This window comes from Bufo bufo, chromosome 4, assembly GCF_905171765.1.
Source record: "Bufo bufo chromosome 4, aBufBuf1.1, whole genome shotgun sequence".
Lineage (NCBI taxonomy): Eukaryota > Metazoa > Chordata > Amphibia > Anura > Bufonidae > Bufo > Bufo bufo.
This window is the reverse complement of record NC_053392.1, coordinates 292575224-292601182: the sequence shown is the minus strand read 5'-3', so window position 1 is coordinate 292601182 and position 25959 is coordinate 292575224. Positions and strand designations below refer to the sequence as shown.

The following is a 25959-nucleotide window of genomic DNA, read 5'->3' as shown; positions in this document are numbered from 1 at the left end:
TATAATCAATGGCTGCTGAGGACAGTGCTTGGCTACTGTGCTGCAGTCTGTAAACAGGCAGAGGCAGGAGGACCGGACCAGTGCCACAGAGAAAGGGATGAGTATAAGATAGTCCTTTATTTTAGACTATTGTACGGCTTGTCTGAGATTTTTATTTATCTTGGTCAACCCCTTTAAAAGTGCTTAGGAGTGAATTTATTATGAGGATAAAATTTGGATACAGTTTTGCTTGTGTCTGGATTGGAGTACTTTGGGCCAAATTTATCAAACAGTGCCCAGTGATAAATCTGGAGTGAAATTCCTTAACATAGCCAACCACAACCACTTTACCTCCCATATTTCAAAACTGGAGTGGGTGGTGTGAATATGCAAAAAGTTTGCACAAGTGACCTCAAAAAGTCACAGAAGTCTTATTTTGCGACTTTTTGAAGACAGAATTCTAGAGGACAGGGTGTCAGAAGAAGATATGTATTGCCTTACTCTAGCTCAACAGAGATCATAAAAGATCACAACCACAAGAAATGGTGTTTAAGGGTTTGCCCAGACTACTCAGGATAGGCCATCACTAGCTGATCAGTGGGGGTCTGGCACTTCACAGCCCTGCCAATCAGAAATTTGTTGTAGATCCATCGCCGGAAGTCTTGTGAACATTGTAGTGGAGGAGCTCGCTACTACAGAGATGCTCCCATTAGTAGCAAGCTCCCTCAACTACAATGGGACGTCTGCTGACGGAGCTACACTAAACAGATGATTGGCGATGGTGTGGGGTCATGAATCCCAGCTGATCAGCTAGTAATTGCTATCCTGAGGATGGATAACCCCTTTAAAATATGGAGAAAAAAACACTAAAAACCTTACCTAATACAGCTTTAAGCTGCTCCAACATAGAAGTCTTTGTGATAAGTTTATCTAAAATATCTGAAACCATGATTTGTGCTTTCTTGTATTTTTCTTCAAGACCACCAATGCTTTCCTGAGTTTTCTTTGCATCCATCCTGGTATTAGTAAGTGTCTCAAGTACATGCCTGTTCACATAAAGAGAAGCGACTGACAGCTAGGTATACACACATACAGTCACTGATATAAATATGCTAAAAATAATATTTCTGATGTACTTCAACATTGCACATTAGAATCCTTACTCTTATACAACGCTGTGTACGGGTGCACGGATTCCCCTGTGGCCGTACTATAAACACTGTACAGGCAGGAGCCAGAGTTGCGAACCAGCCTCAAAATCACAGACACATCTATTTTATTTTTTTTCATGGACACAGAAAAAAAGTCACCTATTTTTATAGACTGTCCAGAAATTCCTGAACGGTTGGCAACCCTGGCAGGAGCTCCATAGCCCAGTACTGCTCCTGTCTGTACCAGCTTTGCTCCGCTAAAGCCTGGCATACAAGTTCTGTGTCAGGCTTTAGCAGAGCAGGCACAAGCAGGAGAGCAATGTCTTCTATGAGCTCCTGCCCTGAGCTCACACAGCAACCCTAATAGTCTGGATGCAGAAAAAGCAGAGATATAAATGGAGAAATTACAGGTAACTATATATCAATCTGCTCAGCTCCTCCTGCTCTATAACCTGCTGCCTGCAAATTGCGCTGCATTTTGTGGTGAAAGATCCTGTTTAAGTGCAAAGTAACAATGCCTGAGGACATAACATCATTGTCAGCATAAAGATCTTCCCAATAAAGGTGTATTCTCACATGACGAATGGCAGCAGTAGTGTGTTGTGTCGCCAATTACTCACTGCCATTTATTTTTAAAACTGAACAGACAAAACATTATCACAAAAAACAAGTTATTTTCTAAAGCATGTGCGATGGTATCATGCCGCACTCTACTAGGGCACATGAGAATACACTCCGAGTTTTATGGAGGCAGAGGGGAGATAAGCAACTGCCAGATATCTCATCGGATGCTCCTGTCTAGAGAAACAACAGAATCAGATAAAAATCCAATCTGTGTGATTTCCTGAATATGTGCAACCATAGGTTTTAGATGGATGTGGATTTTGCTGAAATTGAGAGGACCTACAGACAAATGTCTCTGGGCACCTTTGCATGTAACTTGATGGCCTATAAAATAGTAGTAACAGAACATAAATAACAATTGTCTAGTAAATGGATTATACTCTATTAATCTCACAGAATTTTAAGAAGGATCTGCAGGTCATTTTCACACTGTGCATTGTCATAGTGAAAATTAAAGGTTTTTTTTCAGCTAAACATCACTAGAATAGGTCACAAATGTCAAGTAGTTGTAGGTCGCACCTCTGGGACCTGCTCCTATCTTGAGAAAGGGACCCCTGAAGTAGAGAACACGCTGCGATTGTGCAGCATGCTCTCCATTCACTGCTATGAAACCTCCAAAAATAGCTGAGCGAGTGTGCGACTGTGAATGTGGAGGAAGCCAGGCAAGGGCAGCCACTGCTCCATTCACTGCTATGGGACTTCCGGAAATAGTCAGACCAGCGCTTGGCTATTTTCACCATTCACTTCATAGGCCCCATTCTGGGGGTGGATCCCACACCTGACCTGCACGACATATGTGACATATGTGGCATATCCTGGCAATATGCCACATATGTTTAAATGGGAATACTCCTTTAATATAGTGAACTTTTTTTGCAACCCCTCCTTGGTGACTAAAAACTCTGATCTTTGTAAGAACATTTACACACAGTGGCCAGGATTTACTAATGTCTGCACCTAGAATCTGTCTAAAAAGTTCTGCAAATTAGCACAGTTTTGGTGCAGTTTGGCAGAACTAGGGTTTTACACTTTTTTTTTCCAACTTGCTAAAAATAGGCAGGCTTAGCAAGAAAGGGATGGGACCTAAGGGGTGCTATTTTGTGCCAAAATTGTGCCACAATTCCAATAGTTGGTATAGAGTCAGAGAAAAGTGTCTATCCCTGCACCAGATTTATCATCCAGCCTGGGTCTAGTGAATATTTTGCACGTGTATATTTAATCTTATATCAGAAGCACATCAGAAAAGAGTAGTGGAATCCTTCCATGACCTGATTTTGGCTGGATACTTTAAAGTGGTCAATGATTGTGCCATGGTTTTAAGATCATCACCAGTAGTGAATATAAGACTTATCAATACTTACTTCAGCTGATTATTGGTTTTATGCTGTTCATCCGCTTTCTTTAGGAAGATATGTTTAAAGTTATCCAAGAACATCTGCAATGTGCTTGGACCAATAAAAACTTTGTCTGTCATTGGCGCTTCCTTTGAAAGTAGAAGCCTGAGTTTTTCCTGAATGGTGAGAGTTTATATACATGTTAATACATATACAGCAATTCTATTGCAGTACAAACTATTCATACCCTGGTTGGTTATTGCTAATTCATGGAGTTTTCCCATTACAAACACTAATGGCGGACAGAGTTTCTGCTACATGGACAGCCAGAGATGTTCCTAACTTATTAAAAGGCATCTGCCTCTTTATAAAGTAGGCACATCTTACTCCAGCGCACGGGGGATCAAGACTGGTGTATGGGAAAGCCAGTCTTGATAAATCTTCTCCCAATGTATTTTTGACTCTCTCCACTTCTTAGACTGGAGAGCAGCTCTTGGTCTGGAGGACCCAGCTCCACTATGTATCACATACTCATCCATTTGACTAGGCGCCATGGAATACCACATTTCTCCTGCCATTTTTTTGTTAGAGCAGCTCTTAGGCTGGGTTCACACTTGAGCGTTTTACAGCGCGTTCAAACGCGCTGTAAAACGCTCAACACATGAAAACCAATGCTTCCCTATGGCCCTGGTTCTCACTTGAGCGTTTTACAGCGCTGAAAAACGCGCTGTAAAACGCCCTACGCTCAAACAAGTACTTGAGCTTCTTTGGGGCGTTTTGACACGCGTTTGTGGCCATAGGACATTGCAGTCAATCACACAAACGCGCGTCAAACGCGCGTTTACTATTGCAAAAAACGCGCGTCAAAAACGCACGTCAAAAACGCGCGTTAAACGCGCATATCAAAGACGCTCAGGTCTGAACCCAGCCTTAGTGATGCTGGGTCCTCCAGACCAAGAGCTGCTCTAACTAATAAGCAGCAGGAAAAAGATAGTATTACATGGCATCCATTAAAATGGATTAGTACGTAATACATAGTGATGCTGGGTCCTCCAGACCATGTTTTTCCTGCTGCTTATTAGTTAGAGCCTCTCTTGGCCTGGAGGCCATCATGTAACACCACATTTCTCCAAGTTAAGAAATGTGTGGCCGTTTTTTAGCTACCAGATTTGTGGAGTTCAGCTAATCATTCGCAGGTCCTTGCTTAAAAAAGCCAGATATCTATTATGATCTATACCTGAGTAATATCTTTGCAGTATGGAAGTTGAGCAGGACCCACATCTCTGAGTGAACAGTTGCTCTGGCCAGCCTCATCCGCACCCTTGAAAATTATGCTGGCATTACTATTTCCTGTCCATGGAACCTGGTCATTTTGATGGAGCATATAACTATGAATCAAGGTAATCGCTGTTGCTACATTCTCACTGAAAACACAATAGGAAAAAGGGTTTGTTAGGTAAACATGTTTTTCTTTCTGACCTTTATTTCCGGTCATTAAAAATGTATTCCCATTGAAACAGAAACTGTTCCATACAAAGGTACATGAATAATACAGAACATGTTCCATGAATACTGATCTCATTACAATAACACATGAACAGCCGTAGTACCGGGTTTCCTCTGTGTGGGCTTCCATAATCTTGGGTTGCATAATGTAGTGCTTGGCTTCCCTGTTAATAACATCTTGTGACCAGCTGTCAATCCAGATTAGCTGGCAACCAGTTAAAAATCCGGGATATTTTCTATAATAGAAATAAATGTATATACAGTATGTAAACACATTAAAACCATAAAATATGTAAGGTAAAGTCCTTTCTGTTTAAGCGTTGTTGAGTGCCCACATACACTGACACCATAAAAGAGATTTCTCATATTCAGATACTAATTGCCTATCTTCACGATAGGTCATCAATATCAAATCAGAGGGGGTCAGACACCCAATAAGTCACCTGTTCCAGAAACTATACAGTGGATGGAGCTGGAAACACAAGGTTCCGTCAAATGTTTAGTGGTCGTACCATGAAATTGCAGCTCAGCTTTCATTATGGTAAATGTATAGGGGGTCATTTATGATTAGATATACACCACTTTGTTGCATATATCTGTCACAAATTTGGTCGCAAAGAGGATTTGCAGCCGAATCTGCGACTTCTTCCCTTCCATGCCACGTATGTAAGATGGGGAAACAGCTCTCAGTCTGAACATTGTGTTTGTTTAAATGAAGTTAAATGATCTGGACTCACATTCTGCTGTTTGGCCACAAGATGCCGCTGTTTCCTAAGCACAGCAACAGACTGCATTTCATGTGATGTTGGGAACTCTCAGGGGGTGGAGTTACAAGCCTGGAGAGGAAGGCAGCAGCCATCATAGAATGAGGCTGTGAGAGAGACTGAGGAACTGTGTGAGCAGAGAGTCCGACAGCATCCAGGTGTAAGAGCATCCCTCAGTGACCATAGCTGCAGCTAAGTGAAGCTGATCGTGTTCAATACCCTGATCCTGTCCAGAGGAACAAGGATTGCTTCCAGGAACGCTAATGAGAGCCGAGGAGAAAAGCGACATACACTGTGGGACCGCATGCTTGTTGGAGATGCATTTGTTCTGTTCAGAGTCACCAGCAGATGCAGAGCAGACCTGGGTCGGTAAGATCGTGCACGCACCTCATTACAGTGTTGGCGCCTAGAGACTGAGACCAGGCCTGTAGTTAGTTAGTTAGGGTCTCTGTTTGTGTCAGGCCACAAGTGTTACTACTGTTCACTACAAGGACTCCATAACTTAAAGTGACATTTCCCATTGGAACGCTGATAAAATTCCCACAAACTCAAGTTGTGGTAATGAGACTGAAAGATCTGAAGCCATTACAAGATGGCGCTGGCATCCAGGATCACTCCCCACTTATCTATAGTTTACATTCCTTAGCTATGCTAATTGTGCAGAAGTGAAAATGTATTTATGTATAATGACCAATGGAACAATGCCACGAGCCTCAGGGGGGAAAGCCCCCTCTGATGCACATATATACTGCTTAATTTCCTCTAATAAATGAGAGAATTCTGCTTTGATCCTTGAGAGGTGTCAGTGTGATTTTCTCCGTCGTGCACGAATCACTAACAACTTGCAATTTGGAGCAGACAGTTGATAAGATAGCACAGCTTGTGTGCATCCAAAACACTATATGATGTCTGATTTTCATTTACTTCATGGCATAACCTCTTTAACTAGTTAAATGTGTTAATCTGTTCATTTATCATCAGATGAACAATCTTTGAAACTCTCCTAGCAGGCCATAATCTAAGAAGCCAAATAAAAGGGCTCCCTCCAACTACAGTATATATTATTCCACAGTTGACATCATCATATCACTAAATTGCCAGGGAGGTGGTTCCAGTCTGTCAGAAAGGACAATTTGCATTTTATTTAAAAAAAGGACAGATTAAACAGAGATTTATATACTGACAACCTATCTGACACCCAGGAACCCCGCCGATCAGCTGTTTTGAGAAGGCCACTGACTTCTCTCTGCTAAGAATAGCCCATGTATTAGCCTTACCCTGAGGCGGTCTTCAGAAGTTCATGGTATGGAGAAATACAGACTATTATTCGTAGATATGATTTCACTTGAGAAATAAAGTACTTGGTTGGGTCATAACCAAGATGTGGATGTTTCCTACGTAATGCTGGTCCCAGAACCTAGAAATACATTAAGATATATGAAAAAAAATCCTTGGTAGAATTAAGGGCTTATGCATATGACCATATTTTTTTGTGTGTGCTGTTTTTTTCACAGATAGCACACTGACCCATTAATTTTTTTAGGGTCTTGCACACATCAGTGTTTTTAACTATCCCATGTGTCAGATCCTCAGATCTCAGCACTGATCCTATTTCTATCCGTATTTGCAGATGAGAATAGCTCTTTCTGTTGATGGGAGTGAGAAAAAGGCATAATGCACACAGAAGATATCCATTTTTCGTAGATCTTTATTAGGCTTCAGAATTTTCAGTGGAAGCAAAAACAGATGAATTAACAAACTGATGACAAATTGACACATCAGTTTTATTATGCATTTCAGAAAAAATCTGAATATTTTCCCCCAAAAAATAGGTTTTTGTCTGCTGCATCAGTGGAGAATAAGAACAAAATTACTGTGATCAGTCACTTTCATTATATTTCTTCAATTCATCACCCACTGACCTCAATTATAAAGACCGTGAGTGATCATTAGATCCACATGCAGTAAGGGTCTGTGAATAGTGGCTTTTTTTGTCTGTTTTAACAGTAATTTATACTGTTTAAAAGAACAATAAAACAACATACAAAAATAGCAACACATACTATAAATCAATGCACATAAAAAAAACTACAAGAGGTGAATAATGCACACAAATCATTCTGCTATCATATGAATGACTCAACATCCTTAGAGATTCCTATTAGTAGAAGTTTGTTACTGCATTACAATATTTCTTACTTATTTTCATCCATATCATTTGACAGACATTAATGGGATTTTTAAAACAAAAAAACAAAATAAGCCAGTGTAGGCAGAGTTTAATAGGTCTTTCCATGGTATAATGTTATTGCACATCAGCTGGAAATGCTATAACAAATAAGTGAGAGTTCAACCTCTTGGACCATGGCAGATCCTGATAATAAAGGTGCAGTGAATGGAGCTGATGTACAGAGAATCAAATTATTTAAGGGGTTTTCCAGGGGAGTAATAGATTAAAAATACAAAAAATATCAATATTCACCCTCACCAATCCCTAGCCATTGCAGTTCTGTAGTTGCCCCAATCACTGCTGTCCTCCACATCCTGGTCCTGGGCTTTAGACACAGGAAATGACTTGGACTGCCCTGAGATGAATCACTGGCGGAGGCAGATCTTAATTGCAGCCAGTGACTGGCTGCGAGGGCAGTCCAAGCCTTTAAAGGGCATATATCAGCAGATTTTTACTTATAGAACTGGCTTACCTGCTACATGTGCTCTTGGCAGCTGAAGGCATCTGTGTTGGTCCCATGTTCATATGTGTCCGCATTGCTGAGAAATGTTATGTTTTAATATATGAAAATGAGCCTCAGAGCAACAGGGCATTGTCGTTACCCTTAGAGGCTCAGTTCTCTCTACAACGGCCACACCCTCAGCACTTTAGGAGAGGTCAGGGCCAGGTGTGACCATGTTTACACCGCCTGGCCCTATTAATCAAAGTGCAGAGGGGAAGGCAATTGCAGAAAGAGCAGAGCCTCTAGGTATAAGGGCAATGCCCCGTTGCTCCTAGGGGCTCAGTTGCATATAATAAAACATTATTTATCTCAGCAATGCAGGCACATATGAACATGGAACCAACACAGATGCCTGCAGCTGCCAAGACCACATGTAACAGGTCAGCTAGTTTCATAGGTACAAATCTGCTGACAGATGCCCTTTAACTGTGTATTAAACCCACGACCAGGAAGTGGAGGGCAGTAGGGACTTAAACACTGACAGAACAGAAGCTGTGGAGAATCAATGAAGTTAAGTATTGATTTTTTTATTTTATTCTAACACATTATACACCTTTAAAAATAAAATAAAAAATGCTCACCTCAAACTAGTACTGCAGCCTGCTAAAAACTGTGGGAGTCCCAGCAATTAGATGACTATGAATCATTGAGTAATGGCATAACATAGTGAAGCGCCTTTACTTTATGTCATGGCATCCTGCTATCTGAGGTGGGCATGGGTGCCGCACCACTCACCTAGTTTTTGCCCAGGGCCAGCTGGCAGATTCCTGTGTCCTATGCTGCGGGCTGCTGCCTGGTTGCTAGGTATCTTTATGTGCATGTATTAGTGTCTATTCATTAAACATCTTTCTGTAGGAACACATGGGTTAATTCCCCTTTTTGCTCCGTATTCAGCTGTTTGAAGACTGAGCTCATCAGACCTCCTTTATATGCTAGGCTGTTTTTTACACCCCTTGCCTGGGCAGTCTTTTAGATTCCTTTTGGTTACGCTAATAATAATAATAACAATATTTATTTATATAGCGCCACCGTATTGCGCAGCGCTTTACAAATTTATAGGGTTCATGTACAAAACAAAAGTATGGCTAATATACAACTGAAACATTAGGAGTCAGGGCCCTGCTCGCAAGAGCTTACAATCTATGAGGAATTAGAGGTGACACATAAGGTAGTTGATTGTGATAAGTAGGATTCGAGCCATTATTGAACTGACAGGAGTGGTGCCGGACAATCTGCTTCGGGTTTGGGACTGTTAGAGGATTGAGTTCAGGCCAGAGGAGTTGGTGGGGAGAGTTTTAGTCGTGGAAAAGTCATTTTAGGTAGCTTGATAAGCCTGCCAGAAAAGATGTGTTTTTAAGGCACGTTTGAAGGTGAAGTTGTGAATTGACCTAATATTCCAGGGAAGAGTATTCCAGAGAGTAGGTGCAGCTCGAGAAATGTCTTGAAGATGGGAGTGAGAGAGATACAAATTATGGAGGATATTAATCTTAGGTCGCTAACAGAACGGAGAATACGTAGTAGTAGATGGAGATGAGGGAGGAGATATATGGAGGTGCAGCACTGTGGAGAGCTTTGTGGGTGAGGGTGAGAAGTTTGAACTGTATTCTGTGGTGGATGGGCAACCAGTGAAGTGACTGGCACAGACTAGAAGCATCAGTGTAGCGGTTGGATGGATTGATGAGCCTGGCTGCTGCATTTAGGACAGACTGAAGGGGGGAGAGTTTAGTGAGAGGGAGACCGATTAGTAATGTGTTGCAGTAGTCAAGACGAGACTGAATCAAGGCAACAACAAGAGTTTTTGCAGTTTCCATTGTAAGAAAAGGACAGATTCTGGTGATATTCTTGAGGTGCAGACGACAAGAGCGTGTAAGTAATTGAATATGGGGAACAAAGGAAAGATCAGAGTCAAATGTGGCCCCAAGACAGTGGGCATGTTGCACAGGAGTTATGACAGTGCTGCAGACCAAAATTGAACTATCAAGTTTAGGTGGGTTCGTAGATGGGGGAAAGACAAGAAGTTAAGTTTTTGAAAGGTTTAGTTATAGATACAGAGAGGACATGATGTTAGATACAGCTGCCAGACAATTACTGTTTTGGAGTAAAGCAGGGGTGATGTCAGGAGATGAAGTGTATAGTTGGGTGTCGTCAGCATAGAGATGGTGCTGAAAGCCAAATCTACTGATAGTCTGTCCGATGGGGGCTGTATAGAGGGAGAAGAGTAGAGGACCTAATACTGAGCCCGGAGGAACGCCGACATCAGAAGGAAGAGGAGAAGAAGAAGAGCCAGCGAATGATACACTAAAAGAGCGGCCAGAGAGATAGGAAGAGAACCAAGAGAGAGAAGTGTCCTTAAGGCCAATTGAGTGGAGCATGGTGAGGAGGAGTTTATGGTCTACGGTATCAAACGCTGCAGAGAGATCCAGAAGAATCAGTACAGAATAATCACCATTTCTTTTTGCTGTTAGGAGATCGTTAGACACTTTAGTAAGGGCAGATTCTGTAGAGTAAAGAGGGCAAAAGGCAGATTGTAAGGGGTCAAGAAGAGAGTTAGCAGAGAGATAACTTATTAAGCGAGAGTAGACAAGACGTTCAAGGAATTTAGAGATGAAGGGGAGGTTAGAAACAGGTCGGTAGTTAGCAGCACAGGTCGGGTCAAAAGATGTTTTTTTTCGTAGCGGGGTTATAACAGAGTGTTTGAAAAAGGAGGGAAAGATACCAGAAGAAAGAGAGAGGTTAAAAATTGTAGAGGTGAGTAATGACTGCTGGGGAGAGGGACTGGGGGAGGTGTGATGAAATAGGATCACTGCTACAGGTCGTGGATCGAGAAGAAGAGAGAAAGCTGGAGACTTCTTCCTCTGTTATAGGGCCAAAAGAGGAGAGAGAGCATGTGGAGGAATGGCAGGAAGATTGAAATTATTTGGGGACTGAGAGATTATTTCCTGCCGCTTGTTTGCTAGACCTTTCAAAAGAGCTATAATCCATTTGTCTGCCTTTTTCCTGGATCTTGATTCTCTGCCCCCTGACCTGACCTGTGTCTGTTCACCATACTTCCTTTACATATCTCTCCCTAACACGTGTTGGGACTATACAACATTTTATTTACAATTGGTCACTAGGACCATAGATGTCCCTGATTGACACGTGTTACTAAGTCTAAAATTTAACATTTATTACTTGTCCTTAAAAATGTTTCGAACACTACTATTAAAATAATCAGCTATGCATGCTAAATATATACAGTGATACCTCGGTTCACGAACGCTTCTGTTCACGAACAACTCGGTTCACGAACAGAAAAGTTCATAAAAATATGCTCCGGTTCACGAACTCCGCCTCGGTTCACGAACAGGAGCCGTGGCCATTTTAATGCTATTTCCAGGCTGTCACATGGTCGTGACTTCCTGTAGGAAGACCGTGGAGAGAAGAAGAGACACAGAAAGAAGTACTGTGAGTACTCTGCAAACATTTTAAGTGATTTTTTGATTTTTGGTGTGCTTTTTAGCACATACAGTACTGTACAGTTCACTGGACACCCAATATGGCTCTCAAGAAGCATAGTGGAAAGAAGAAAGTGCGGAGCAGCAATGAAGGTGACAAGAACAGCAATGCAGGTGACAATGTGCAAAGTGAAAATGCAAGTGACAATGTGCAAAGTGGAAATGCAAGTGACAATGTGCAAAGTGGAAATGCAAGTGACAATGTGCAAAGTGGAAATGCAGGTGACAAGAATGTGCAGCGCAAGCATGATGGCAAAAAGAAAGTGCAGAGCAGTAGTAAAGGTGACAGCAAGGTTGTGAAGAAAATAACCATTGAGCTATACTATACTGTACTAATGTGTATTGTAATTTGTTTCATATTTTTGTGCTTCAAAAACCCCCAAAAAAAGGTCAGCACGGATTAACCGGATTTACATTGAACCCTATGGGAAAATGTGCCTCGGTTCGCGACCAATTCGGTTCGCGACCAGAGTCAGTTCACGAATTAAGTTCGTGAACCGAGGTATCACTGTATATGAATAGTGCCAGTGATTCTGTTTACTGAGTGATTCCACTAGAGGGCGCTTGTGACCATTAGCTGTTTAAGGCTCTCCTGCCTATTATTGCGATGCCCCAGTGCTAAGTTGCTGCGCTCTGTTATTGGCACAGTGCGCCACTTTCAACAGCAGTCGCCCTCATAAGGTGCACTCTCTCTCTCTTTATATTCTTATCAGATCACTTCCTAGCCATGCATGAACTGGCTAAAACACGATATCTGGGCAGTCTATCTAGCATCTATCTAGTCTATCTAGCATGCATAGCTGATTATTTTAATAGTAGTGTTCGAAACATTTTTAAGGACAAGTAATAAATGTTAAATTTTAGACTTAGTAACACGTGTCAATCAGGGACATCTATGGTCCTAGTGACCAATTGTAAATAAAATATTCACCATACTGACCCTGAGCCACCTGCCCTGACCTCTGGACTGTTTCACGGACCTGCAAGTACTCTGCCTGCCCTGTCAACTGACTGTTTCCAAACTAGATGTATTGCTTGACCCCCGATACATTGCACCACTTGTCCTTGTCTTTGATCCCAGTGGGTCAGCAGCCAACCACATGAGGAATATTCCACTGGTACCTCCCCTGCAGCAAAGGCCAGATGTATAGTAGTTAAAGAATGAAAACCTAGGGACCACCAGGATAAATCCCTCAGGACTATCCCAAAGTCAAATCGGTTGGTTGGCACAGTTTGTCCACACTCTCTGCCTGTGACACTTTAATGGCCCCTGTAAGGTATGTTTCATTGGGCACAACTGATGTTGGCAGTCTGTCATTGGCAGTCATAATTTTGGGAAATTGGCTTATGCCAGGGGAACATACTGTACTTTGGAAATATATCGATTTAAACTGAGATCTGCCCAAGATAAATATTATAACTAAAAATTATTAGACATTATAAAACTATCTAAAAGAAAAACTCTGTTGGCCATAGCAAGCAATCATGGGGTAGTTTTTATATTTGTAGCACAGAATACAAAGCGACATTGTGGTTCATTGCCATGGGAAACAAGGACAGTGTATCTTTTAGACAGTTTCATAATTCTGCCCTAATTTAATTGTTGCCATGCTATACTCCCTGCTGTTGAATTGGGTTTTTTTTGGCTAGTAAGACCAAATCATATCACATGCCACATATAGGAGGCCGAGAACAGTTTGCTAGTTGCTAAAAATTCACATTAAAGTGTTTTTTTTAATTCTACATTGTAACTACTACTAATGAAGTTACACCTATTACAGTCCTAATCAAAAGTTTAAGACCACTTGAAAAATTGCAAAAAATCATATTTTACATTGTTGGATCTTAACAAGGTTCCAAGTAGAGCTTCAACATGCAACAAGAAGAAATGAGAATGAGACAAAACATTTTTTGAGCATTCAATTAATTGAAAATAACGATTAAACTGAAACAGGCTGTTTTTCAACTGATCCAAATTTTAGGACCACATGCCTTTAAAAGGCTAAATCTGTGCAAAGATGTGGATTCATTGTCATTTTCTGTCAGGTAGTCACACGTTGTGATGGCAAAGGCAAAAAAAACTCTCCCTTTTTGAACGTGGTCGGGTTTTTGAACTGCATAAGCAGGGTCTCTCACAGCGCGCCATCACTGCTCAGGTGGGACGCAGTAAGACAGTCATTTGGAATTTCTTAAATGATCCTGAGGGTTATGGAACAAAAAAGTCAAGTGGAAGACCCCAAAAAATGTCATCAGCACTGAGCGGGAGGATCCAATTGGCTGTCCGTCAAGACACTGGACGATCCTCGACCCAAATTAAGGCCCTTACTGGTGCTGACTGCAGCCCCATAACCATCAGACGGCATCTGAGACTGAAGGGCTTCAAAAACAAAATACGTCTTCAAAAACCTCGTCTCCTTGAACGCCACAGAACTGCTCGTTTGGACTTTGCAAGAGAGCACCAAACATGGGACATTCAAAGGTGGAAGAAAGTTTTATTCTCTGATGAGAAAAAATTTAACCTTGATGGTCCTGATGGTTTCCAATGTTACTGGCATGACAAGCAGATCCCACCTGAGATGTTTTCTACGCGCCACAGTGGAGGGGGCGCCATAATGGTCTGGGGTGCTTTTTCCTTCAGTGGAACAATGGAGCTTCAGGAAGTGCAGGAGCGTCAAACGGCCGCTGGCTATGTCCAGATGTTGCAGAGAGCACTCCTTATGACTGAGGGCCCTCGTCTGTGTGGTAACGACTGGGTTTTTCAACACGACAACGCTACAGTACACAATGTCCGCAGGACAAGGGACTTCTTCCAGGAGAATAACATCACTCTTTTGGCCGATCCTGCATGTTCCCCTGATCTAAATCCAATTGAGAACCTTTGGGGATGGATGGCAAGGGAAGTTTACAAACATGGACAACAGTTCCAGACAGTAGATGGCCTTCGTGCATCCATCTTCACCACTTGGAGAAATGTTCCCACTCGTCTCATGGAAACGCTTGCATCAAGCATGCCAAAACGAATTTTGGAAGTGATAAACAATAACGGCGGAGCTACTCATAACTGAGTTCATGTTTGGAAGTTGGATTTCTGTTTTGGGGGGGGTTTAGTTTTTTTTTGGAGTTGTGGTCCTAAACTTTTGATCAGCTGAAAAACAGCCTGTTTCAGTTTATTTGTTGTTTTCATTAAATTGAATGCTCAATTTTTTTTTGTCTCACTCCCATTTCTTCTTGTTACATGTTGAAGCTCTACTTGGAACCTTGTTAAGCTCCAGCCATGCTAAATATGATTTTTTTTGCCATTTTTCAAGTGGTCTTAAACTTTTGATCAGGACTGTATAAAGCAAAGTGACTGCTACGTGTAAATGTTCATAATAATGAACAAGTCTGAAATGCTACAGTGCTAACATCAGTAGAATAATAAACTGTACTTATTCTGAGTAATTTGTGGGTGTCTTAATTGACATGTGTTAGGGACTCCTACTATTAGCTAGAGCAGGGAGCTGCCACAATCAGTGTCTGTCACTATGCAAGACCATGTGTATCCAGACATAGCCCAAAAACATTCCAATGGTTCATTTGTTTTAATGGCACTGTGTAATGAATTCTTGTATCATGCAATAACAATACATGAGAATGGTTTAGTGCCCTGGGTTGTACCTTCACAGTGTGTACCTTCACAGTCTTGCACTGGCAGCACTGATTATACACACACTCAGCTGGTAAACCTAGTTGTAAATTTCCATAATATATGTCCTCCTTAAATTCTCTCTGCAGCTACCCCATGGGACATCCCTTGTGTTTAGCGTATTGTTAGAGGACCAACCAAATAAAATGATTTGTCCACATGAAAAAGCAACAGGTAGGTATGCTTCCTAAGAAATTAAAATCAGAGGTGACGCCATTATGTAAAAGGAGTTTTCCCAGATATTGATGACCTATCTTCAGGATGGGTCATCAATATCAGACCAACCAGGGTCCAACACCCGGCACTCCCATCAATCATCTGTTCCCTGCAGCTGCCGTCACTGGAACTACTACTTTTAATGAAACCGGAAGCACAAGCCAAGAGTAGTAGCCATGTCAGGTTCTGGCAGGTCAGCCACCATTGAAGTCAATCAATTTCTAGAGCCTGGAAAGCCCCTTATGCTCCCCATTCACGCAGTGTCTTTTGTCGTTGGAATTTTGGAGTGGATTCTGTGCCACAAAGCCTCCAGCAGCCCAGCAGAATACATTTCCCATTGTTCTCAATGGGAAGTCATTGTTTATATGGATGTAATAGAGTTAACACACATGCTTTAGGAGACGTGTTATCTAAACTAAATGCGTTAAGCAATCACCTTTAATTGCTTTTCAATGGCTTTTGTTTCAAGATAACGCGATGAGTTAAGAAATTTGAGTTAAGAGTTTGTGTGTTAACCCTGCTACATCCGTAGCTGCAAACACATCAAGAGCAGACAGATCGGCAGAGCAGCCTCCCACTGAGAACAATGGGGAGCAAATTCGATGAGGCCAATGGCGGCTTATTGGCGCAGAATTCACACCAAATCTCCAGTGTCAAAAGCCTCCATGTTACCGTGGCCCTAAGTTAGTTATCAAATATACCTGTATAACAACCATGATATCAGCCAATGGCTTGTTTAGTGCTTACCTGCAGGAGGTCATTCATTTCTTCAGTTGTGAACAAAGGGGAGTATTCCCCACAAATCAGCAGGCTGTTAATGGCATTCAGACAGCCCTCAGTGGCCAGCTCTTCTCCCTGTCATTTATTGGATGTACATGTTAATGCAGGAGTATAAGACATAGAAGAAATACAATTTGTAGATCAGGTAACAATTTCATAGCCCTTATAGTTCAACCATGCATTGCAAGATAATTTTATGCAGCTTGCAGCAAGTGCTTTATGTCAAGGTGTATTGTCCTAAAAGTAAACCTTCCCCCTTGAACTCCGTTTTGTTTATTTAAACACTAGGGGACGCTTAGTAGCTTACTGCATACTATTATACATTGAACTCACTAATAAAGCAGTATACAGTACACTCTTTATAATTTGTCTATACAGGAAGTTTGCAGCTGTGTATAAGAATAGAATTAGCTGTGACCATTAGAAAGGTATTCACTGCGTGCAGAATTATTAGGCAAATGAGTATTTTGACCACATCATCCTCTTTATGCATGTTGTCTTACTCCAAGCTGTATAGGCTCGAAAGCCTACTACCAATTAAGCATATTAGGTGATGTGCATCTCTGTAATGAGAAGGGGTGTGGTCTAATGACATCAACACCCTATATTAGGTGTGCATAATTATTAGGCAACTTCCTTTCCTTTGGCAAAATGGGTCAAAAGAAGGACTTGACAGGCTCAGAAAAGTCAAAAATAGTGAGATATCTTGCAGAGGGATGCAGCACTCTTAAAATTGCAAAGCTTCTGAAGCGTGATCATCGAACAATCAAGTGTTTCATTCAAAATAGTCAACAGGGTCGCAAGAAGCGTGTGGAAAAACCAAGGCGCAAAATAACTGCCCATGAACTGAGAAAAGTCAAGCGTGCAGCTGCCAAGATGCCACTTGCCACCAGTTTGGCCATATTGCAGAGCTGCAACATCACTGGAGTGCCCAAAAGCACAAGGTGTGCAATACTCAGAGACATGGCCAAGGTAAGAAAGGCTGAAAGACGACCACCACTGAACAAGACACACAAGCTGAAACGTCAAGACTGGGCCAAGAAATATCTCAAGACTGATTTTTCTAAGGTTTTATGGACTGATGAAATGAGAGTGAGTCTTGATGGGCCAGATGGATGGGCCCGTGGCTGGATTGGTAAAGGGCAGAGAGCTCCAGTCCGACTCAGACGCCAGCAAGGTGGAGGTGGAGTACTGGTTTGGGCTGGTATCATCAAAGATGAGCTTGTGGGGCCTTTTCGGGTTGAGGATGGAGTCAAGCTCAACTCCCAGTCCTACTGCCAGTTTCTGGAAGACACCTTCTTCAAATGTCGTGCCCATTAACAAGAAAGGTAGTAGGGAGGAATCGAGCAACTATAGACCAGTGAGTCTGACATCAATAGTAGGCAAATTAATGGAAACCCTATTAAAGGATAGGATTGTGGAACATCTAAAATCCCATGGATTGCAAGATGAAAAACAACATGGGTTTAATTCAGGGAGATCATGTCAAACAAATCTTATAGATTTTTTTGACTGGGTGAATAAAATAATAGACGGTGGAGGTGCAGTAGACATCGCATATCTAGATTTTAGTAAGGCTTTTGACACTGTCCCACATAGAAGACTTATCAATAAACTGCAGTCATTGAGCATGGACTCCCATATTGTTGAGTGGATTAGGCAGTGGCTGAGTGACAGACAACAGAGGGTTGTAGTCAATGGAGAACATTCAAAACAAGGTCATGTTACCAGTGGGGTTCCACAGGGATCTGTACTGGGACCGATTTTGTTTAATATCTTCATAAGTGATATTGCAAAAGGCCTCGATGGTAAGGTTTGTCTTTTTGCTGATGACACAAAGATATGTAACAGGGATGATGTTCCTGCAGGGAAACGCCAAATGGAAAAGGATTTAGGAAAACTAGAAGAATGGTCAGAACTCTGGAAACTGAAATTTAATGTGGATAAGTGCAAGATAATGCACCTGGGGCGTAAAAACCCAAGGGCAGAATATAGAATATTTGACACAGTCCTGACCTCAGTATCTGAGGAAAGGGATTTAGGAGTAATTATTTCAGAAGACTTAAAGGTGGGAAGACAATGTAAAAGAGCAGCACGAAATGCCAGCAGAATGCTTGGATGTATAGGGAGAGGTATAAGCAGTAGAAAGAGTGAAGTGCTTATGCCGCTGTACAGAACACTGGTGAGACCTCACTTGGAGTATTGTGCGCAGTACTGGAGGCCATATCTCCAGAAGGATATAGATACTCTAGAGAGAGTTCAGAGAAGAGCTACTAAACTAGTACATGGATTGCAGGATAAAACTTACCAGGAAAGGTTAAAGGACCTTAATATGTATAGCTTGGAAGAAAGAAGAGACAGAGGGGTTATGATAGAAACTTTTAAATACATAAAGGGAATCAACTCGGTAAAGGAGGAGAGCATATTTAAAAGAAGAAAAACTACCACAAGAGGACACAGTTTTAAATTAGAGGGGCAAAGGTTTAAAAGTAATATAAGGAAGTATTACTTTACTGAGAGAGTAGTGGATGCATGGAGTAGCCTTCCTGCAGAAGTGGTAGCTGCAAATACAGTGAAGGGGTTTAAGCATGCATGGGATAGGCATAAGGCTATCCTTCATATAAGATAGGGCCAGGGGCTATCCATAGTACTCAGTATATTGGGCAGACTAGATGGGCCAAATGGTTCTTATCTGCCGACACATTCTATGTTTCTATGTTTCTATGTTTCAAGCAGTGGTACAGGAAGAAGTCTGCATCCTTCAAGAAAAACATGATTTTCATGCAGGACAATGCTCCATCACACGCGTCCAAGTACTCCACAGCGTGGCTGGCAAGAAAGGGTATAAAAGAAGAAAATCTAATGACATGGCCTCCTTGTTCACCTGATCTGAACCCCATTGAGAACCTGTGGTCCATCATCAAATGTGAGATTTACAAGGAGGGAAAACAGTACACCTCTCTGAACAGTGTCTGGGAGGCTGTGGTTGCTGCTGCACGCAATGTTGATGGTGAACAGATCAAAACACTGACAGAATCCATGGATGGCAGGCTTTTGAGTGTCCTTGCAAAGAAAGGTGGCTATATTGGTCACTGATTTGTTTTTGTTTTGTTTTTGAATGTCAGAAATGTATATTTGTGAATGTTGAGATGTTATATTGGTTTCACTGGTAAAAATAAATAATTGAAATGGGTATATATTTGTTTTTTGTTAAGTTGCCTAATAATTATGCACAGTAATAGTCACCTGCACACACAGATATCCCCCTAAAAAAGCTAAAACTAAAAACAAACTAAAAACTACTTCCAAAAATATTCAGCTTTGATATTAATGAGTTTTTTGGGTTCATTGAGAACATGGTTGTTGTTCAATAATAAAATTAATCCTCAAAAATACAACTTGCCTAATAATTCTGCACTCCCTGTATATAGAAATTAAACAGCAAAGAATGATGGACTGAAAGGTCCCCATGCACATTAGGCTTTTGTCGACCAAACTCGCTGTTTTCGACATGTTGTAATAAGAGGTCAAAACTCATTTTAAAATAAAAGTTGTAACAGAAATCTTTACACCAGGGTAAAAAAAAATTCAGCAGTACATAATCGTGTGCTTTATAACTCTCTGCCTGCCGCCGTTCTCTTAAAATATATATATTTTTTATAAATATGCTAATGAGCCTCTAGGTGCTATTAGGGCGTTGCCTCTGCACCTAGAGGCTCGGTCAACTCACCCTTTGGCACGCCCATGTACACTTGATTGACTTTCGAGTTCTCCTCATCTTCCCGAAAATCCTGCGCCGCCTGTAGTATGCGCCTCATCTTCCCGAAAATCCTGCGCCGCCTGTAGTATGCGCCGCCTGTAGTATTCGGCGCAGTGAGTGAAGCTGGCAGCAGGAGCGCGTCCTTCACTCACTGCACCTGCGCCGAATACTAAACGGGCGGCGCAGGCGCAAGATTTCCGGGACAATGAGGAGAACTCAAAAGTCAATCAAGTGTACATGGACGTGCCAAAGGGTGAGTTGACCGAACCTCTAGGTGCAAAAGCAACGCCCTAATAGCACCTAGAGGCTCATTAGCATATTTTAAAAGTTTTTATTTTAAGAGAACGGCGACAGGCAGGGAGTTATAAAGCACACGGTTATGTACTGCTGACATTAGTCCATCGCTAATGTCAGTCAGCTACATAACGTTATTTCTCATGACAGAAACCCTTTAAATTTCAGAAGTGAGCTTAATACACAGATCAGTAGCACCCTCTGCTGGATGCATTACACACTGTACTATACAGCAAGGCTGTGTCTAGCTTTGCTGTTGCCACCTCTGTATATTTCAATATGCAGTATGTCATCCAAAGCTAAATATGTGTTTTAAAATGTACATTTGCGCATAGATTTACTATTATTAAAATTAAATAAGCAGATGTACCTAAGCTGGGAAAATATTCTAACAACTGAATATGACGAAATGATCTTAAAATAGATTGTGGTTCTTTTTTTGCTTTGGTTTTCTATAGATATGAGATATTTGCCAGTCTCATCCAGCATCCAGCTGCATGCAAGCCTTACATCACTGTTCCAGTGCAGGGAATCTTAATATTTCAGCATAAAAATGTATTTTGGACAATTGCATGCTTCCAACTTTGTGGGAAAAGTTTGGGGAAGACGTTTTTTCTGTTCCATCATGACTGTGTCCCAGTGCACAAAGCAAGCTCCACGGCATGGTTGGGTGAATTTGGTGTGGAAGAACTTGACGCTTATTCTTACAGAGTTGACCCTAACATATGTAGAGGCTCAAGGAATAATTTTTCAATTAGTCTAAGACTACTAGTTGCCTAATTTTAACATACGTTGATTCCTATCTAAAAGATAACACTCATTATTGGTCACTAATCTTGTCTTCTTAGACCATAATTTATTGATTAGAAGTCTCAGTTGTGTCCCCACTATGTTACTATGTATGTTAGCATGTTGGCAGCACAATAACCTGCTGTACTGCTACTATGCATACAAAGGGAGGCTAGTAGCTATACTTGCTCCTAGCTACTAGCCTCCCTTTGTATACATAGTAGCAGTACAGGTTATTGTACATAGTAACATAGTGGGGACACAACTGAGACTTCTAATCAATAAATTATGGTCTGAGAAGAACTTGACGGACTCACACAGAACCCTGACTTCAACCACTAGAAAGCCTTCACAAAAGAATGGAAGTTGTTTTAGCTGCAAAAGGTGGGGGTGGCTCCATATTAATTTCTATTTAATTAGAATATAATTTCATAACATGTTCCTGTAGGAGGATATGTGTCACTGAATTTTTTTCTGCCAGTTAAAAGTTAAAACTAGATAGGAACTCACATCCTTTCTATCTAAATGTTTTTATTTTCTTATTGCAGATTTTTTATTTCTATTTCCTAAACATGACCATGGGGGCGGCCATCTTGTCTGAGCTGTTCTTTGCCGCATTTAGAGAGCATTTAAAAAAACTGCATACAGTGGGCCATAGACACAATGGTCAGGAAAGGACCTCAATGACTTCTATGGGAGACGTCAGGAGGGAACTGATAAGCTTTGACAATCAGCTACTGTGAATGGTGGATCCTGTGTTATATATAGGTGATATGTGTCAATCTTGCCTGTAATGATAAGGAGATAACTGCAGTAAAGTGATCTGATGCCCTCCTGAATTCAACTGTATTGTCATCTTTAGGCAACTGGAGTAGGAGGCCAAATGTGGCAGCCGGTGCTGGCCATCATAGAGGGGTGGCTTCTGTGGTGGTATTTATGATGCACTCTGATATTTACTTCTGCTGGGGCAGTATATTGTGCTGCATAGTGGTATTTGGCTCTGCAGGGGTGGTATTTTGTGCTGCAATAAGTTATTGCTGGCCACACCTACTTGTTGGCCCTGCCTTCTGTCAATTTGAATCCACCTACAACATAGGGCAACTTTTAGTTTTTTTCCAGGGGGAAAATTAAGTTCTCAGTCCGCCCCAAAGACCAAAGTAATGGAAACTGGAGCAGAGGAGGATTCACCCAGTAACTATTGGATCTTTTGTTCTTTTAACACAATCAATGTCTGTAGTTCATTTTTTATGGTCTCAGACAACCCCTATATCTTGCAATATACCTTATGTCTCTTAAAAATTATCATCCCAATAGTGAGAAATATCAACATACAGAAAACCTCACCCATCCAGCTGTAACTTTTACTATGTATGCATAAGGAGCAACAACTCTGAAAGCACTGTCTACAGCTGGAACTAGGGTGCTTCTGGTTTGGCTATTTGTCATGTTTCAAAGCGCTTTAAAGGGGTAGGGTATTGACAAACAAACGTTGCACTAGAGACAGTTTTCTTCCTTCTGGATGAGAGATCTGTGCATATTGTGTTGAAAAAGTGATATTAGATTTTTGAGAATCTTTAATTTGTATAGGAATATGGAATCATCACAAGACATAATTTATGGTTGCTCCTAGTTTGTCTGCTTAATCTACTTTTTTCTAACCTTACAATTTAAATGGGTTGTGACACTAATATAAATGTATCCCATCCAATAGATATCATTGTGCCCCAAGCATCACCATTTATCAAAGCTACCTTCTTCTAAAGTTATTATCCTACGTTGCACCCTGTGGCAAATCTGTTTTGATATTCAGCTGCTGTAGGTTACACCTACATTGGAACCTTGTAATGTAGGATGCACAAGTTTCTTAGGTAAGAGGAATCTATGACTTTTTGATCACTTTTTGCTCATTCGGCAATTTTGATTATTTTTCCATTATGGAGTTCACCGTACGGCAAAACTACATTTAGATTTCAATAGTTCAGGCAATTTCGGATGCAGTGATACCAATGATGTTTATTTTGTATTGTTTCTTTATTTGTATATGTAATTTGAAGAAAGGGGATGACTTTTAAAAAAAATATATATTTTAAAAACATTTTGCTGCTTTTTATAACCTAATTTTAGCCTCCCCTAGGGGACTTGAATATGCAATCATTAGATCACTTCTACGATAGACTGCCATGGCTTATCACACTGCATTCCTATTAATAGGAACTTAATTATGGCAGGCCTGGGTGCCTTCAGAATGCCCCAGGCAGCCATAGCAACTGAACGACTCCAGTAATCTTGACCGCTTAGTGCCTTTTGTGTAAATCTTAAAGAAAGGTACGGTGGATGTTAGGCTAGGGAAACAGACTATGGACAGTGTATGTTCTGTAATTAATAAATCTGATTAATATATTAATAAATCTGCCATTAACATGAAATAGAGGATTAAAAGTAACATTTCAAACCTTATATAACATTCAGTATATAAAGCATTTTGATAATTGCAAAAATATGTTAAGCTTCTCCTTTGTAAATTAAGGAATACATCACTAATTGGAATGTTTCTTTCATGATGCTTAATTACTCAGCTCAACCTGGCAGAGTAATTGATGATTTAGCTGAAGCAAACATTAACATTAAAAAGCGAAACAATGACTTCTTGTTTGGACAGAGATTCATGTCCTTTGTGTTTATGACTAATAAGCTAATAGCAGACAAGGAGTTGGCCTTTTATCTGCGCTGTAATCATACCATGATTGCACATAGTAGATAGACACTGATAAATTCTATGGCAAAAGAGCGCACTCATATCTAAAAACAAATCAGACGATTGTTCAGCTCAAAGAGTCACAGTGGCTCTAATAAAGATGATAATTAAAATAATAAAGGATAATTGAAATTAACTCCTTAGCATCAGCACACACATTGCAGTTAATATAATACACAATGCTTTCCTGTTCTGTGATAACCAAGTGTCTCACAAACTAAGCCATGATTCATAACTACTGTATATTGAAAACTCTGATAATGCATGACCATTGCCTTAAATGTCAATCAGTATCTCTAGTGAAAAGCTACTATAGTGCTCTTAGATCTACATGTAAGTACATATGATCCCTTTTTCTTCATAGATCGGCTATTTGTTCTGGAGGCCTCCCCTTCTTTCTAATTTACTAAGAGAGTGGTCACTGTATTATACATTGCACTCATCCCCTACCTACTAGCATACCGTGCACTGTAATCACAAGCAGTAAACTCCATCTACAGAAACTGCTTGTAAGATACTGACATTATTTTCACTATAGCTCTACACTTGTTGTTGTTGCATCAGATGTGGTGTGTGTCCTACAAGGGTTATAACATTTGCCCGGCTATGAGCATACTAGTTATATGTGGGATTTTTTTTACTATCATGGCCATGGGTGTTTATATATGTTAAGTATTGGTTGATTTACTACTTTTGCAGCATTATACCTGGTCATAGGGTTACAGTGAATGTTACAGCATTTTCTATTTTTATGGAGTGTGACTTACAATATACATATTCTTCAGACTCTTTTGCTTTTTCTTTTGCTGCCTTATAAATTTACTAAAAAGGAAAAACTAAAATTTTGCATGGACATAAGTATTCAAAACCTTTGCTATGACTATAAATTTGGTTCTGAGGGCCTTCCATTTCTGTACATGATTTGGAAAGACACACGCCTGTCTGTATAAGGTGTCACAGCTGACAATGCATATCAAAGCCAAAACCAGGCAAATAAAGAGGAAAGAACTGCCTATAGAGCTCCGAGACAGGATTGTGGGGAGGCACAGATCTGGAGAAGGGTACAAAAAATTTCTGCTGCAATGAAAGTTCCCAAGAGCACAGTGGCCTCTATAATTCTTAAATAGAAGAAGTTTGGAACAACCAGAATTCTTCCTAGAGCTGGCCGTATGACCAAACTAAGTCGTTGGGGTGTCAAAAAAGGCTATGGTAAGAGAGGTGACCAAGCATCCAATGGTCACTCTGGCTGAGCTCCAAAAATCCTGTGTGCAAATAAAGGAAACTTTCATAAGGTCAACCAACATTGCACCAGTCTGGGATTTATGGCAGCGTGGCCAGAAAAAGGCCTCTCCACTATAAAATATATGTATATATAAATAAATAAAAAATTAAAAAGCACCTAAGGGACTCTCAGACTGTGAAAAACATGATTCTCTGGTCTGATGAAACCAAGATGAAACTTTCTGACCTCAATTCTAAGTGTCATCTTTGGAAAAAAAAAAAAAAGGCACTGCCCAATGTCATTCCAACAGTGAAGCATAGTGGTGGCCGTATCATGCTGTGGAGTGTTTTTCAGCAGCTGGGACAGGGAGACGGGTCAGAGTTAAGGGAAAGCTGAATGAAGCAAAGTATGTAACAGGACCATTGATTGTTTTAAAACATTATTTCAAAGTGCCCAACATGGTTTGCTGAAATCAGCGTCTTAAAGGGGTTCTCTGGGAATGTGGCCACGTCACTGCTAAAGCCAGTTATTGGCTACAGGAGAGCATGTGACCATGCCTATGCAGAATCGTATGTAAACAGTCCAGGGATTTGAACATGGACATGCGGAAACTGGAGAGGCGAGGAGCATTTAAGTATGACTCTTCTATTTACGAAGGCAGGCCATGGGCATTACATAAAACTGCATTATTCCAAGAGAAACCCTTTAAGGGTAATTGTGGCAAGGGCAACCATATTATTCTGATGGGGATCCAACTCTTGGACTGGTGAAGATCAGTGGCAACCACATTATTGATTAGCAGAGACAGTTCTGACTTTTGATAGTGGCAGTGTATGGTATTACAATCGAGTCCTCTCTCTCAGCTGAACTG

The 25959-nt window shown here is 40.9% G+C and overlaps 1 protein-coding gene across 1 annotated transcript in view; it reads right to left on the bottom strand.

Moving 5' to 3' along the window:
* The window catches only part of LOC120998141 (dynein heavy chain 5, axonemal-like), a 268121-nt gene that overhangs the window by 47239 nt on the left and 194923 nt on the right, over nt 1-25959 (bottom strand). Inside the window, 6 exon segments of the mRNA XM_040428685.1 lie at nt 859-1025; nt 3116-3264; nt 4326-4512; nt 4699-4830; nt 6636-6775; nt 16236-16343. Of these exon segments, the coding sequence (XP_040284619.1) occupies nt 859-1025; nt 3116-3264; nt 4326-4512; nt 4699-4830; nt 6636-6775; nt 16236-16343 (883 nt within the window).